Source organism: Danio rerio, chromosome 11 (genome assembly GCF_052040795.2).
Source record: "Danio rerio strain M-AB ecotype USA chromosome 11, GRCz13ab, whole genome shotgun sequence".
In the NCBI taxonomy this organism is placed as follows: domain Eukaryota; kingdom Metazoa; phylum Chordata; class Actinopteri; order Cypriniformes; family Danionidae; genus Danio; species Danio rerio.
The window spans coordinates 41,357,482-41,375,000 of record NC_141031.1 but is presented as its reverse complement, the minus strand read 5'-3'; the positions used below and the strand labels follow the sequence as shown (position 1 = coordinate 41,375,000).

The 17,519-nt window shown below is 33.6% G+C and overlaps 1 protein-coding gene across 1 annotated transcript in view; it reads right to left on the bottom strand.

The window, feature by feature from the left end:
- Positions 1-15,217, bottom strand: part of slc60a1a (solute carrier family 60 member 1a) — a 29,416-nt gene extending 14,199 nt beyond the window's left edge. The window contains 4 exon segments of the mRNA NM_200531.2: positions 734-896; positions 6,914-7,150; positions 9,523-9,721; positions 14,856-15,217. Coding sequence (NP_956825.2) covers positions 734-896; positions 6,914-7,150; positions 9,523-9,721; positions 14,856-15,091 — 835 coding nt within the window. The 5' untranslated portion in view covers positions 15,092-15,217.
- Positions 15,218-17,519: the final 2,302 nt, after the last annotated feature.

The window sequence follows — 17,519 nt, the reverse complement described above, 5'->3', positions numbered from 1 at the left end:
GTTTAAATTTAAAAGTTGCTGTCATGGCAATGCTGGAAAAAAATAACAGCTCTTGTTCACGATCAAGAAAATTTGACTGTCAATAAAATGTGGTTATTTTGTTGGTTTGTGTTTTTAAAATAGGTATAATTAAAGTTACTGAATTCAAATAAAAAAATGCTACAGTACTTTGTAATAAATATTATTTATTATATAATATAAAGCACTTTCTGGTTTGTTTTGGTTTTCAGCCAAGTACATGCTGAATTTACATTTTGGATCATCCCTTATTAAAAGCTGTCAGTACTTAAAAATAAAAATTTAATTCACAATCCCTTCAAATCAAACAATATTACCAACAGCACTGGCAGCAATGCATCCCAAACCAGGACAGAAACTCCAGTACATTTCACTGAAAGTTCAAGCACTTATTAAAAACTATTTCTTTGGACCCAATTCCAACTCAAACCTGTATTTTCTGTTTGTATTCTAATAAAGAGACTGGGAAATAATTCTATTGGGTCATTATACCAGCAATAATTTTGGCTAAAACCTTTAATGTGCACAGTACTGCACATTAAAAAAAAATAGTTTATTCCTTTGACAAAAAGCTGAACTTACAGTATCGTTAATCCAGTCATCAGCATCACACGATCCATCAGAAATCATGCTAATGCTGATGTACTGCTCATGAAATCTCAGTATTATCAGCTGCTGTTTATCTGAATACAGAACAGACTTTCAACAATCTTACTGTTGGATGTCTCTTTCTGGCCGGTGTCTTCTGCCAGGATGGATGTTCCCCGGGGTTTTATTGCCAACACGTCTCCGTCTAGTAAACGTCGACTGGGGTCTGATCCACACATGAACAACCGCTCTCGATATATCAGGACGAATATCGCGATGGGCACTGGAAGCTAAAGAAAAACAGAGTTATGACTGGGTTAAAGGGATAGTTCACCAAAACACTTTAATTCTGTCATCATTTAATCATCTTTCTCTTGTTCCAAACTTGTTTGACTTTCTTCTGTTAAACACAAAAGATATTCCTGGCAGCCAATGACTTCTGAAGTATTTTTTGCTGACAAGGTCTACAGCACAGTAAAAAATATCCGCTTTCTGTATTTTGTGATTCATGTTTTTATTTTTCCATGTATATTTATGCTTTAAAAGTGCATTATGAGACTTAATCTTTTGTCCAACCACTTTTAACCTTGAAGAGTAAAAAAAAAGTGACTTTTATTGACATTTTTTTTTGTTTAAAGTGCTATATTGTCTGGGTTGGCGTTGTATATTACGCTACAAAACCCTTGTAATAAACTGCCAGAACATTTTCTGGTATTTTACAGACGTATTTCTCTTTATTATTTCTTATACAATATATTATTTCAAACACCTAAAATGTCAATAAAAGTCACTTTGTTAAACTGCGGAGCTGAATTTTCAACATCATAAGTCGACAGAGCAGAGATCAACATCCCACAATGCAATTCACAACCGTAAATAAGCAGAAAACAATTGTAAATCACAAAATACAAAAACTGTTAATTAACAGATATTGTTTATAGTGTGTTTCCAACATTTTTTCTGAATATTTTGTATTGTGTTTCCATTTTTGGGTAAACTATACCTTTAAGCGCAATTAAAGCTTGTTTTAATTGTAAAAGAATCGTTCATTTGAAATGGTTCTCTAAAATGATTCAGTTGAACTGCTGAAACTCTCCTTCAAAGATGACTTGCATAACAAAACCACAGTAAGCAGTATGAACTCAAATTTAACCTCTGAACTTTTTAAAACTCGTTGTTTTAAAAGATCTAAACTACAGCACATACAGACATGATCGCTTTTGTGTTGTTTTATGCAAATATAACCGTAGAAATATGTCAGCAGAAAGTGAGCTTATTTTTAAGCTACAGAATTAAGTTCTTATGGAAAACATTTTTAATTCGTCCACATTTATAATTACATTTAAATTGCATTGTAACTTATACTGTACATTACCTTTCAATTGTACGACGCTCACAAAGGCTGCATTTATTTGGAAATTCTAAATATACAGTTGAAGTCAGAATTATTAGACAGAATTATTATTATAATTAATTATTATAATTATTTTTTGCCTGTTTTGTTTAACGGAAAGAAGATTTTCAACACATTTCTAAACATAATAGTTTTAATAACTCATTTCTAATAACTGATTTAACTTTTATATTTGCCATGATGACAGTACATAAATGCTTAACTCTGCTGACTTTAAGGGTAATTAGGCAAGTCGTTTTATAATGATGGTTTGTTTTATAGCTAATTGAGAAAAAAATTGCTTAAGAGAACTAATAATATTAACCTCAAAATGTTTTTTAAAAATGAATAAAAAAAAAACTTCTTAAAACTGTTTTTATTCTAACCAAAATAAAACTAATCAGACCTTCTTCAGAAGAAAAAAATATTACAGCAAATACTGTAAAAATTCCTTGCTCATTTAATAATTTTGGGAAATATTTGAAAACAAAAAATAAACAGGAGGGCTAATAATTTTGACTGTATATCTTTACAGGCATTTTTAATATGAAGCCTTCCTGAAATTAAAGCATTAATGTATCTTTAAAAAATATTTGCCCAACCAATGAAGATCAAGATCACAGAACAACCTAAAAGTTCTTACATTTTAATCTGTTTGTCGTCCAAAAAGGAAAAGACTAAACCTAACATGTGTGAATTAGTGAGTAAAGATGAGGTGAAGCACCACGGTAAGATGGATGTTTTCTGCACCAGTAGTTCAGTCTCTTATAAAGCTACGTGACAGGGTGAATGCAAATGATTGGCAGAAGCGGTGGTTCCTTCCCAGGTTCATCAGCCAGAAGTTTACAATATCCACTGGAAGTCACAATTCGCTCTCCTGTGAATTTTTTTTCTTTTTGGAATTTTTTCCAATTTATGGTTAATAGAGCAAGGAAATTTTCACAGTACTTCCCATGATATTTTTTCTTTTGGAGAAAGTCTGATTGGTTAAATTTTGGCTAGAATAAAAGCAGCTTTAATTAAAAAAATAAATAAATAAAAATAAATAAATAAATAAATAAAAAACCCATTAAGGTCAATACTATTAGCCCCCTTAAGTACGATATAATTTTGATTGTCTACAGAACATACCATCATAGTTGAGCCTTTAAATGTCACTTTAAGCTGATTAATACTAGTATCTTGAAAAATATCTAGTCAAATATTATTTACTGTCATCATGGCAAAGAAAAAAAGAAACTAGAAATTAGATACTGGACTAGGGGTGGCCAAGCTAAAGCATGTACTCTGGTCCCCCGGCTCTGCGATGGTTGGGGAAATTCAAAACTGAACCAAAACAAAATATTACAATTGGCTTAAGACTGGATTGAACATTCGGGAATCGCAACCAGCAGAACCTGGAAATTTGTACAAAAAAAAAAGAAGAAGAAATTAGATATTAAAACCTTTATATTTAGAAATGTGTTGAAAAAAATCTCCTCTCTAATACAAGGAAATTGGGGGAAAATATACTGGGGGGCTAATAATTCTGACAATATATATATATATATATATATATATATATATATATATATATATATATATATATATATATATATATATATATATATATATATATATATATATATATATATATTCCCCCTTCTTGATATTGTCCAGGTGTTAAACATGTCAGTTGCACTATCACTATTTGTCCAGTTTAGTCATGAAGAATTATAGATCAGTGTGTACAGAACTGTTAGATGGGAGCAGTTGCCAAGGAGACAATCTTGATTCCCGTCTTTTATTCAAATAGGCTCCTGGTTGGCTCTTCCTTTCACAGTCGAGCTGAGGGTATTTAGTGTGCAGATCATACACACACAGCTGAAAATACGCTTTATAATGATTTCCCTGTAATGTATTTTTTATATAATGTTGTGCTTTGCAAATTTACAAAGCTAATAGTCTCCCGCAAACAGCATTTATTCTATTTAGTGTCTGTTGAAGGTGATGAAAATCAAGAGTAGATTGCTAGGATTAGCAGTGATTAAAGGGATAGTTCACCCAAAAATGAAAATGACCTCATCATTAACTGTGCCACATTTGGTTTTAAACCTTTATGAGTTTCCTTCTTATTAAAAATGGCTCTTTTGACAGATTATTTTCAATGGCGGCAGCATGGTGGCATGGGTAGCACAATCGCCTCACAGCAAGAAGTCGTTGGTTCTAATCCCGGCTGAGTCAGTTGACATTTCTGTGTAGAGTTTGCATGTTCCCCCCATGTTCGCATGGGTTTTTTCATGGGTGCTCCGGTTTCCCCTACAAGTCCAAAGACATGCGCTACACGTTAATTGAGTAAGCTAAATTGTCCGCAGAGTATGTGTGTAAATGAGTGTGTATGGGTGTTTCCCAGTCATCCGCTGCATAAAACATATGCTGGATAATGCCTAGTTCAGACTGCGTGATTTTAGCCCCGATTTTGGCTCGCTGACAGGTATAGAAATCGCAGACAAATGCCTGAAATCACAGGCAGATCGCTGCTCGTGCACGTGAGTGACAATCACACAGTATGAACTATCAAAGACGCGATCTTAGAGAATCGCAAATGAGTCACCGATGCCTGCGAGATATTTGGCGTGCTAAATATCTGGAGCTGTCGGCGATTCAAATCATGCCGTGTGAATTGAGTTTTGACTGAAAATAACATCAGCGATCGCCCACAGCCAATGAGAGAGCGGCATTCACTTGTGTGTGCGCGTGTGTGTATACTTGCTGGAGGCCAGCGGGAGGCTGGGGAAGAACTTAAAAGCGCTCTTTTTCGGTTTATTTGGACCCACGAAATGGAGGAAAAACTAGTGGAGGTTTGACAGGACTCGGGAGCAACCGTGTCTGTTTGACGTTTCATCCAGAAAGAAATTAGTTTATTATTAACGTTGAGGAGAAATGGCTAATTCCCTTTAAACCCAGGTGAGCAAATATGTACATGTTCTACCCCATTAAAGGCTTCCTTCTCATTATGTAGTTAATAACAAAAGATACACTACGTGTTTTTGGCTGTGAGACGTAGTTTGGACAAACTTGTCGGCGATTCTTCCTATAGTAAAGTCATGCAATGTGAAAGTCCCTGTCGCCGATCCATCTTGCAGTGTAAATAAAGCAGCGACGAAACGCTAGCCCAGATAGTCATGCAGTGTGAAAACATTTGTGACACGACTACTTTGAAAATCATGCAGTCTAGTGGTTAGTGCGTCGACACATAGCACCGAGGTGCTTGCAGCGACCCGAGTTCGATTCCTGTCTCGAGGTCCTTTGCTGATCCTTCTCTTATCTCTGCTCCCCACACTTTCCTGTCTCTATATCTCAACTGTCCTATCAATAAAGGTGAAAACCCCTAAAAAATAATTATAAAAAAAAAGAAAAAAAAAAATCATGCAGTCTAAAATCGGCATAAGTTGGCGGTTCATTCCACTGTGGTGACCCCAGATTAATAAAGGGACCAAGTCTAAAACAAAATGAATGAATGAATCTGGAATCAACCAGCCCTAAATTCCAGGTTGAGCATGAAGTCCTGGCTATACTTCAAACTAAATTTAAGTGAATGAATAAATCAAATGAACCGAAAAGACAATTTTAAACAAAATCCGGCCAAAATAAAATTAGTTGAGGTTATTAAAGCAGTTTGAAAAATTTCAACCAAAGCACATTTTATGTGAGAGTTCATTTTGGCTCTGCAACATCTTTGAGCTGCCATTGGTCTGTGGCGATTGCGCAATCAGCGGGTATGTCCTGTAACTCCACCTTTTTTGACATGCAGCAAACAGAAAACAATATAAAGATGTGTTTGCTCAAAACTAAAACTACTCTGTCATCATTCATTCATCAACTAGTCACAAACCTGTTCGACTTACTTTCTTCAGTTAAACACAAAAGAATATAATTAGAAAAACCTGCAACCAGTGACTTCCAAGGTATTTGTTTTTCCTACTGTGAATGTCAAGGGTTTCTAACATTCTTCAGAAAATCTTCTTTTGTGTTCAAAAGAAACTCTAAAGGCTGATTTATACTTCTGTGTCAAATGCTGACGTGCACCTCTCAAAAATTGTAACTACACGTCGCAACGACGTGTAGCGCAAGCTCTGTGATTGGTCGGCTTGGTATCGCTGACGAGTCTGGGCGGGACTGAGAGCCGCGCGAATGGCGCGAGCTGGACGCGAGCCCGATGGAGCGATTGTTTACAAGTGTGGAGTCTCATGAAGGAGCTCCTGATGGAAAGTTTTGTTTTGTGTTTACCTCATAGCTAAAGTTGTTGCACGTCCGCAGGTTCCTGCCTCAAAATGAGCGAGTTTGAGCCACTTGTACATCCAGGAAGTGTTCAGGAAAAGCAAAACACCAACGAAGAAACTCGACACAGAGGAACATTAACACCTCACTGCCAACTAGCATTTTGGAAGTGTTAATGCAGACCGACAGAGACAGCGCGCAGAAGTATAAATGCACAGCTACGCGCGTTGCATGCGCCATGGGTCACGCCGGTCACTTGACGCAGAAGTATAAACCAGGCTTACGGTTTGGAAGCACTTGAGGGTGATTGATCTTGTATTTTTAGGTGAACTATCCCTTTAAGAAAATAAGAAGCTCTTCAACCCTTGTGTACTGTTCAAATTGACCACACTATTGTTATGTTGGTAGCTGTTTTTGGCCTATTGATTTCCATTATAGTGACATATTTTGATTGTAAAGCTATGATGGTGTATAATCATGCATTCTTGATTGTTGGTGGTTTTCCTTGTTGGGATGAGGTCAAACTTGTAATTTTTAACGTTGATCATCAGTTGACACCATTAACCCTTTATGGCCTGTTGCCAAGTTAACGCTCAAATTCACCCCAGAGTGGAAACATAGCAAAGAGCACACAAGTGTTAAAGCCAGACTCACATTGATGATAGCCATGATCCAGAAGGCGTAGGAGACGTTGGTCACCACCTCTCCGTCGGTGTGAAGGTGGACGTTGGACACGTTGTGCACATGTCTGCCCGCCAGCTTGTTCCGCAGATCTTCTAATGATGTTGTGTTGACGCTGCTGTTGCCGATCACACAGCTGGTGTCAGACAGAAAAGGGTCAGCAATAAGGGGACTCACTAACGCCCCGAGACCCACAAAAAAGTGGAGAGCCTGGAGGAGATCAGAGAGAAAGAGCACAGCAGACAGACAATCAGTGCTGCTCTTCTTCTAAGATCAGACTTTGAAAAAGAAAAAAAGTTTTTACTGCAACTTTATGTAACACAGTTTTGAAGTCTGATTGGATGGTGGCTCAGTGGTTAGCACTTTCGCCTCACAGCAAGAAGGTCGCTGGTTTGAGTCCCGGCTGGCTCGGTTGGCATTTCTGTGTAGAGTTTGCATGTTCTCCCCGTGTTGGTGTGGGTTTCCACCGGGTGCTCCGGTTTCCCCCACAGTTCAAATGAAGACATGCGCTATAGGTGAATTGAATAAACTACATTGGCTATAGTGCATGTGTGTGAATGAGAGTGTATTAATGTTCCCAGATCTGGGTTACAGCTGGAAGGGCATCCGCTGTGGAAAACATGCTAATTAAGTAGGCGGTTCATTCTGTGTCGACCCCTGATGAGTAAAGGGACTAAGCTGAAGGAAAATTAATGAATGAATGGATGATATACACTCGCTTTGTGTGGCGATTAAGACATCATTATGAAATCACTAATTCATATAAAAGGGGTAGTTCACCCAAAATTTAAAAATACATCATAATTTACTTTCCCTCTTGTGTTTTTTTTCTTTTATTTTTCAGAATTTCTTCGTCATGATCTATATTATTTTGTGTTCAACAAAAGAAAATCAAACAGTTTTTTATTATTATTATTATTGTGTTTTAAAAAATCTGAATTAAATACAAACAAAAGAAATAATTTGTATCCATATTAAAATTTAAAACTTCAAATTTCAGGTTTTATTAATCATTATAAATCATTATTTAACTATTTGTTTTTATTTGACAAACCACAAATTAAACAAACAAACAAACAATAATAATAATAATAATAATAATAATAATAATAATATCTTAAATACATTAGAAAGGTTTTGAATCAGAACGGTCACAAAACGACCCCATACTATGGTAACATATGTAATAATTAATTTATCTAATATAATTATTAGATTATGCATTAAAATATTAAATAAATATATTCTTTAAAAAAAAGAATAATCAAAATATTAAAATAAAAGTAAATAAATAAACAAACAAACAAACAAACGAGTAAATAATTTGTCAAATCTGTCAAATTCAAAATAAAAAAACGAACTGCAAATTTCAAAATGATCTATATTAATACTTTATAAGAGACCACATGATTTTTATAAATAATTACTCATCATTACAATTATGACAATAAATCATTATTAAAAAAATCTGATGAACTGAAAGATCAAATCAAAACTAATAGTAATATTTTTGATTTATTGATCATTCATTTTCCTTTGACTTAGTCCCTTTATTAATCAGGGGTCGCCACAGTGGAATGAAACACCAACTTATCCAGCATATGTTTTACGCAGCGAATGCCTTTTCAGCTGCAAACCATCACTGGGAAACATTCATACACTCTCATTCACACATACACTAAGGCCAATTTAGTTTACCCAATTCACCTATAGTGCATGTCTTCGGACTACTGTGACACCCTATGGTTTTATATTATTAATATAAAATAATAATAATAATAATAAAATTAATAATAATAATACTTATTTATTAAATTATTAAATGTACGTTTCCTATTTACAAATGTGATTTTAATCTAATGAAGATATTAAATAAATGTTTAAACATAATAAACCACTTAAACTTGTGATTTTACAATGATTTGACTTGAACTTCACGTTAAACCGAGCAAAAATCAATAACTAAATCTAAATTGAAACTAAATCTGATTAATATACACCATGAAACATTTAATTTCAGAGAGCATTTTTGTATCTTAACACTTAAAAAAAACAAATATAAGGTTACATTAAATTTGAAATGGCAATCTCCAAACCATTCTCAGATGGCAGGGGGGCCAAATCAAAGGTTACCATGGGCCAACTTTGGCCCGCAGACCCTAGTTTGGGCATCTCTGCTTTAGACTGTGGGAAATGTTCCAGGTGAAGTGTGCTGCTTGTTTGTTTTGTTTAGATGTATGTTTGTTATGATGTGATGTACTCTGTTTAATTCATGTACTTCTTAGGGACCCCTAGAAATTGAGATGGTTCATCTCAAGGGGCTATCCCATTTAATATATTCAAAGTTAAATTTTAAGGTTAATATTATTAGCCCCCTTAAGCTATATTTTTGATCGTCTACAGAACAAACCTGTTATACAATGACTCGCCTAATTACACTAACTTGCCTAGTTAACCTAGTTAAGCATTTAAATGTCACTTTAAGTGTAATATACAAGGGGGCAAATAAATCAGGAGGGCAAATAGACTTCCTGAAATCTGATTTTCAACTTTTTTTTTTTCAGACCCAACCAAACGCTCACCTGCAGGAAAACGGTGGAGTCTTTCTGGTAGATCTTGACCAGCTGCAGGTTAGAGATGGTGTCGATGATGCCCATGGCGAGACCAGACACTGCCATGGCAAACGCCAACATGAGAAGCTCGCGGCATAATGGGATGATGGCAAAAACCACAGAGATAATGAGGGTGGATACGGCCAGAGATGACAGCGAACTTACAAGCCTGACAAAACAAAACAAGAAATACATTGGGCATTAACCAAACTTGCTTTCTGTACCAGGTTACAAAACAAAGGCTATATCAAAAAAAACAACAAAAAAAAGCATCACCCCTATTTCCTTAAATAATGCACTATTTGAGGGAGCACTGGCTAAAATGTTCATTAAATATATCAGTTTAATAAATCTGTTTTGTTTAAATGCTCCAAACTAAGTGATATTCACTGAGAAATAGATAAAAATATTCATTTTCAAAATGGGGTGTACTCAATTATGTTGAGCACTGCATGTATGCATGTATCAGATATTTAAGAGGAATGAACTTATTCAGTTTTCCATAAGGTTTCAGTGGCTTTTTGATCTTGGAATGACTTCCCACACTCAAAAAAATATATATATCCGTTTGTCCAATCTACGCATATAAAATGAGCTGAAACAATGCAATTCTTTAGGGTTTTTTGGGGACAAAATTATTTTATGTTCAATCCACTTAATTTTGTAAAAACTAATAAGTTAACTTAATTTCTTCATGTTGTCCCATCACAAATCAATTGTGTGGAACCCAGCATTTTTTTTTTACAGTGCACAAGCTGCATATTCTTGACATAAGTCGCCGATAAACAATAAGACACTGTCATTTTTATATAACACGGCTAGTAGTTATTTGAACAAGCAAAGAAAAGGAGTTTTTAACATTTATATTTAAAGATGTGATGGTGAACTCAAAGGTTGATTAAAACGTTTTGCTTTCTAGGTGCATGAATAAAATCACTTTTGTAAGTGGAACAAAACACCAAAGAAAGACTTCTCATCTTTGACCCATTAACAAAACACTTTTTAAATTCCAGGTTTCAAATCCTCTTTATTTAGAGGAACTAGAGCACATAAAAACTGTGAAACCACTTTGGTGTTTTGCATAAAAATGTACCAAACTCTTTTTATAAACAGAACACAGATATAAACACACACGTAAGTACCCACTTTGACATCACAAACAACTTATGTCAAAATGTGAAATAGTGTTTTCACCATTAAGTGTGTAACGCATATACAGTTGCAATCAGAATTATTAGCCCCCCCTTTGAATTTATTTTTCTTTTTTAAATATTTACCAAATTATGTTTAAAGGAGCAAGGAAATTTTCACAGTATGTCTGATAATATTTTTTTCTTCTGGAGAAAGTCTTATTTGTTTTATTTCAGCTGTTTTTTTCCCCCAATTTCTGTTTAACACAGAAAAGATAAACATAATAGTTTTTAATAACTCATTTCTAATAACTGATTTATTTTTATCTTTGCCATGATGACAAAATACTATTAAATTAAATCTAATATTAAATTAAAGTAAATAATATTTTACTAGATGTTTTTTCAAAACACTTCTATACAACCTAAAGTGACATTTAAAGGCTTAACTAGGTTAATTAGGTTAACTAGGCAGGTAAGGGTAATTAGGCAAGTTATTGTACAACGATGGTTTGTTCTGTACACTATCGAAAAAAATAAATATCTTAAAGGAGCTAATAAAATAGACCTTAAAATGTTTTTTTTTTTAATTTAAAACTGCTTTTATTCTATCCGAAATAAAACAAATAAGACTTTTTCCAGAAGTAAAAATATTATCAGACATACTGTGAAAATATCCTTGCTCTGTTAAACATAATTTGGGAAATATATATAAATAAATATATATATATATATATATATATATATATATATATATATATATATATATATATAAAAGAAAAATCTAATAAGACTAATAATTTTGACTTCAACTGTATATTGTGATATGACTACAATTTCACTAGATGACTTGAATCTCTCTATTTGTAAATAATTAATCATTTCAGATCAATTGGAATGATTTTGTAAAGACGTGCATCTGCATAAAAACTTATGAACAATCTACAAGCATATATAAATACAGTAAAGAAAAAGATACAGTTGAAATAAACAGTGTTTTATGATTTTTTAGTCTTCAGGTACTATAATTGAATAACAAAAATAATTCAATAAAATTAATTGGTATTAAAGTTACAAACTGTATATAGTTTCTCCACATATATCACATAGAAAGGACCGCTTCTTTTTACATTTTAAAGTATATACTGAAAACTGTACTCATATGGGATTATTTTTCTCATTTTATTTAGAACTTCTGGGTAAATGTCTGATTGAATCCAGAAATTGTTGATCAATCAATATTCATGAAAAATAAAACACTTGACTAAATTCTTTAAAAAATCAATATTCAGTCAGAGGCCTCAAAAACATGTAAATGTTGCATATTATTTCATATCCTGCGATATGCCTATTGCGAATTATCCCATTGCGATTACGGATGCTGAAACGATATATTGGGCTGCTCTAATATAAATTATTCATTCACTTGATGACATTGTAATTGGTCTTCTGTTTTAATACGTCTTCTGTAAACAATGGTAAAAATGTATTCATATTGTTGCACTGATAAATGGGACACACTCACATGTATGTGGGGGAAAGCTAGAATGAAAGCCGTTTAATTCTTTAATAAGTAACAGAGAACACGTGTTTGAATATATTACAAGGTTAAAGAGCTTTTACTTTACAACCATACAAATCTACCGAGATAAACAAGCTAATGCTGTTATCTGTAAGGAGGAAAAAAACAGAAAGGGTAGCTAACAATGGGGTTGGGAAATATAATAAAACATGTCATATTTTGATAACAGTATACATCAATATATAGTAAATTCAATCAATTAATAGTTAATTAATTTTCAGACATACTGTGAAAATTTCCTTGCTATTTAAAAAAGAAAAGAAAATTCAAAGGAGGTTTAATATAAATAAATAAATAAATAAATAGTATAGGGATGCAACGGATATAAATTTTGGTTGTGCGATTATGGTCTAAGAAACAATCACAATTATTTGCGTTCATTGATTTCAAAACTACTAATTTAAAACTAAAATTATTTTCAATTTGGTTTTGTAGTTCGAGCCCAAATACATATTTGTTGCCGTTTTAAAAGTTCATTTGATTGACTCAGTGGATATTATTGATGCATTTTTAGGTAAAATTGCTTATTTTATATACATATATACAGTATGTTCTCATCGGCACCATTATTTGTAACTATAAGTAGGTTTGCAAGCCTGTGTACTTTTCATTGGTTCTTCCTCAAACTTCACCTCAACTAGGTGCGCCAGAAAAGCGTGAACGTGTTGCGTTGTGTGCGCGTCCATTGGAAATAACGAACTTGAACTAGCTTACCCTAAATTAATATCCTCAGTCATAGTTAGTCCAGTGTGCGTGGTTATTATGCCACAGTTGGCGTAACTTTGTTTAGTTGCTGCATTTTTGTTCTGTTCAAAAACATGGTGTTGAGAAGCCTTTACAATAAATTAACCGTGACAAATTAAATCGCGGTTAATAGTGAAACCGGTTAATCGTTGCATCCCTAATATAGTATATCACAAAGAAAGAACTGTTTTTTTTACATTTTAAAGTGTATACTGAAAAAAGTACTTATTCATATGGGATTATTTTTGTCATTTTATTTAGAAATTCTGAGTAAATGTCTGATTGAATTTAGAAATAGTAGATCGATATTCATGAAAAATAAAGCACTTTTCAAAAATGAATGATTCTATGAAAAAAAGTGCAAACTATGTATTTAGCAAAACCACAAAACAAACGGCAAAACAAAATATGAAACGAAAGACTGTATTTTTTCACTGTCCTAGTTTCCAAACAAAAGCAAATATAAGATCTGAAGATCAACACATGATACTTCAGGAGAATCTATTCCTTTTATTTCCTTGTTTTTTTCATACAATAATACATGCGGAACGTTTCCTTGGTACAAGGTAAATGAAGGATGACCGACAAAACAAACAAACCAATTTACAAACTGATTATCACTAGCAAAATATATGCCAAGGAAACTTTTGTTAAACAAAACATCCAGTTAATCCTTGAATGTGAAGTTGTGACATCAAAAAAAGCAAGTATTCACTGTAAAAAATGCACGGTTTCACACAATTCCTTAATGTTTTCCCAACACAAATTAAGTTAATTGATTTTACAGATTTAAGTGGATAAGTGAACATAAAACAATCAAGTTTTCCCCCAAAAAACTTGGGAACTGTGTTGGTTCAACTCACTTTAAAGTCAATTTTTGATTAGTTCCAAACCTTCCTGAAAAAGGTATTTTTGCATGAACTAATGAAAAGGAACTTTGCAAAAGTGAACTTTATGGTGTCTTTATCTGTCAGGCAAAACAACAGCAGGGAAGCGAGTGTTTTTATGGCTCAAGTCCCAGATAACTGAGACTGAATGACTTTAATGAGCACATGACCACTACAGGCTTTTCAAGACAGAGGCCACAGAAAAGTCAAAAACTATTTATCACAAAACTGATAATGATAACATTTATGATGATTAAAGCATGCCAACAAAAGATTTCCGCTCTTATTTACATGCAGTTTTACCTCATGAGGAAATATACATAAGGACTGACTGTGAGGAAAACAAAAACTTCTGATTCTCTCTTTGTAATAATCCTTAATCATAATGTTTTGACCCTGCATTTGAGCAATCAGAATTACTCGAGAACTAGATGGATCACTCAGTATAATAATGGCCATCATAAAGATGATTACCACCAATGTAGGTCAAAATATTTGAAGAAATCTGACTTTAATTGATTCTTTGAAAGCCCTCTTTTTTTCTCGGTTCCTCTTTGTTGTGAGTGTGGAACGGAACTAGGGTGTAATTAAAGACCTTTCTGTAAAAACACATCTGTAAATAATATATTAAAATAGGGAAGTTGTTTACATATAACTGGTACAAACTTTTTAATTGCATTTAACACTGATATTTATTAGCAAAAATGGACACATTTACAGAGGAAACAGCATGTAGAGATCACTTTAAAAACTATTTTGATTATTTTTAAGCACAAAAAGGTACACTGCATTAATATAAAGTCATAATAACTGCGTGTATGATAATTAAACACTTATTTTATGTTATTGTTAAACTTAATTAGGTTAAACCAAGTCATGCTACTAAAATAAATGTGTCAACCACCCAATACAAAGTGCAATATAATTCTGTTGACATCAGAATCTCGCCAAAATACTCACGTTTTACTGAAGAATCCTCCAATTGTGCTTCCAAGAAAGAGGAAAAACTGCTGGGAAAAGAAGACCAGAGTGATCTCCTGTAAAGTGGACTGAGTTTGACACCTCAGGTCCAGGATGGTCGGACCCAAAAAAGCGACACACAGTCCAAAACTGAAGAAAACACTCCAGTATGTAAGAGTATGCTGCCAGTTACTGCGGAATAACGCGCAGATCCGTTCGTTGAGCAGATAAGTCATGCTGGAGAAACTTTCTGAAGTCTCTCTGGAGCATTTGCAATTCTTCTTATGCATGAGAAAACTTGTCTGAAGGGAGAGTCGCGTGCTCAGAGCGATCAGAGCGACGATGCTTGTCCGACTCCCAAACGAGTCGTTCATTCGAAGCGGTTCTTTTAAAAGATTCGGTCAAAACGGCTGATGTGGAGAGGCGTTGATGGAAACATTTCGGAAGTATGTTTTGGTGTTTTATCAATGTTTTTTTTTTAATGGTCTTAATATGCTGAAATTAAACATATTAGAACTGGTTTTAAAGCAAAATTCAAACACACAATAAACCATAATGCTTAGTACTTCATGTGAGATAGTTCACCCAAACACCACCAGGCAATCCTAAATGTAGGCGACTTCATCTTTTAACCCTTTCACTGCAGGCCCATAGCCAGCCTGGGGAAAGAGGTGGTTCTTTTTTTCTCAAAAAGTGGACCTTTTTGCAATCATACACCTCATTTTCTATTTAATTATGAAATTTAAAGACTGCATTTAGGTGACATTTTAAACACTATATTGAATTAGCTTGTCGGATGGTCATCATAACCACATGTTTTGACTATTTTAGCCAAAATAGCATTCAAATCAATTTTAATATGGGCCGCTTTTGGTGCTTCACATGTTTATATAGGTCATTTTTTTGTTTTTAAGAAAAAGCTTCAAGGTTTAAAATAAAAGTTAAAATGTTTTCTCAACCATACAGTAGCGAAAGATGACTTCTCTTATGTCAGAATGTGTTTTCTTGCACAGCTGGATGTTGTACTCATGAAAAGTATTTGTTAGCATTGGCCAAAACTGATTAGCCGAAGTCACACTGAAGCGACAGCCAACAGATGGTTCATCTTAGTCTTAAAGCCTTTTTCAATAAGTTATTTTAAAATCAAAAATAGGACAAATTAGCTCATGTATGGCACAATTTCTGCACCTTTGTCAGTGAAGGGTGGGAAAATTCTAAATCAAACAAAAAGGGCTCAGGTGTAGCTTAAATAATGTGCCGGTGCTTTTTGGGTAAGGGATTCATCAGAAAAAAAACAGCAAAAATCAGTCAAAGGCACTCGAAAAATGTGGAAAAAATATTAAAAAGCCCTTTTTCACATGGTTAATAGTTAAAAAACCTACACGTTTTCAAGTAAATATATATATATATATATATATATATATATATATATATATATATATATATATATATATATATATATATATATCCTTTCTGTCTGGGGCAAAAGATACCTGTTCCATTGATGCTGTTTGTTTACACCGATGTCATATTGTTCATTAAAAGGGTACTTGATAAAGCAAAAGAAAAGTTATATTCATATTAGATCGGAAACATTTATAAATGTTGCATTCTTGATGGCTGTGAACACACTCAAGACTGTCGAAGCTGTATATATGCTGTAAATGTTTTTCAGTTTCTTGCACAGACTAATCATTTTGCTTCATATGGCCTTATTGTATTGTCAGGAGCCATTGGTATTAATTTAGTTATTTCTGTCTTTTTTGTAGTGTTTTTTTATTTATTTTTTTCCTCACCCAGATACCCAAAATTCGTATGTTTTTTGCAACGCAATCTCATGGCAACTCAAACTTTTTAATTAAGTGGCTGATTAATTTAAATTTGTAAAATGTCATTCATACATTTTAGTAACATGTGGTCATACCAAATGTGTACGTTCAGTCTTGGGGTTTGGACGCATGCCTCCTTTTATAAAATGTAAGTTTTCATATAAATGCAATTGTATAAGTCTAAACAAATTAGCCACTTTTCTGTCTATAAGTAAAATAGTTATGTTTCCTCCTGAGATCAGGCTGGGGTTTTAGGAACCAAATAAGAACGTTCTAGTAACATTCTCTGTAGGTTCTTTTTTGGTTACCAAAAACAAGCCTTCCCAGAATGTTTCATGGTTTGTTTATCTAAGTGTTTGTTTTTTTTTTAAATTTGTAACAACTTAAAGCTGGAATGACATCAAAAATACTCTCCTTTACAGTAACACTTGTGCTTGTATCTGTGCACTTCCTTATTTTAAAAAAAATTATTTGCCCTCATCATTTTTTTAATCGAATACCACAATCTTCCCTCCCCTCATAATGACTTTTCTTTACTTCTGGTCACATGAAATTTATTTTAGGAGGGGCTATCAGGGCATGTCTCATTTCAGATCTGGCATCTATTCATGAAGACTTCCATCTTCCAGTGATCCAACGGTGTATATGCACAGTTAGTGTTTTTCAGCCAATGATAAACTTCCAGTGAAAGCTTAATGTGACTATTTTCAATTACACAAAGTTGCTTTTAAAGCATGGGTGTTGTAATGTAATTACAATACATTCAGTTAAATATACTTAGGCATTCATTTAGTTGTTCAAGCATAAAACAAGATGAAAGACCACTAGCGTGATC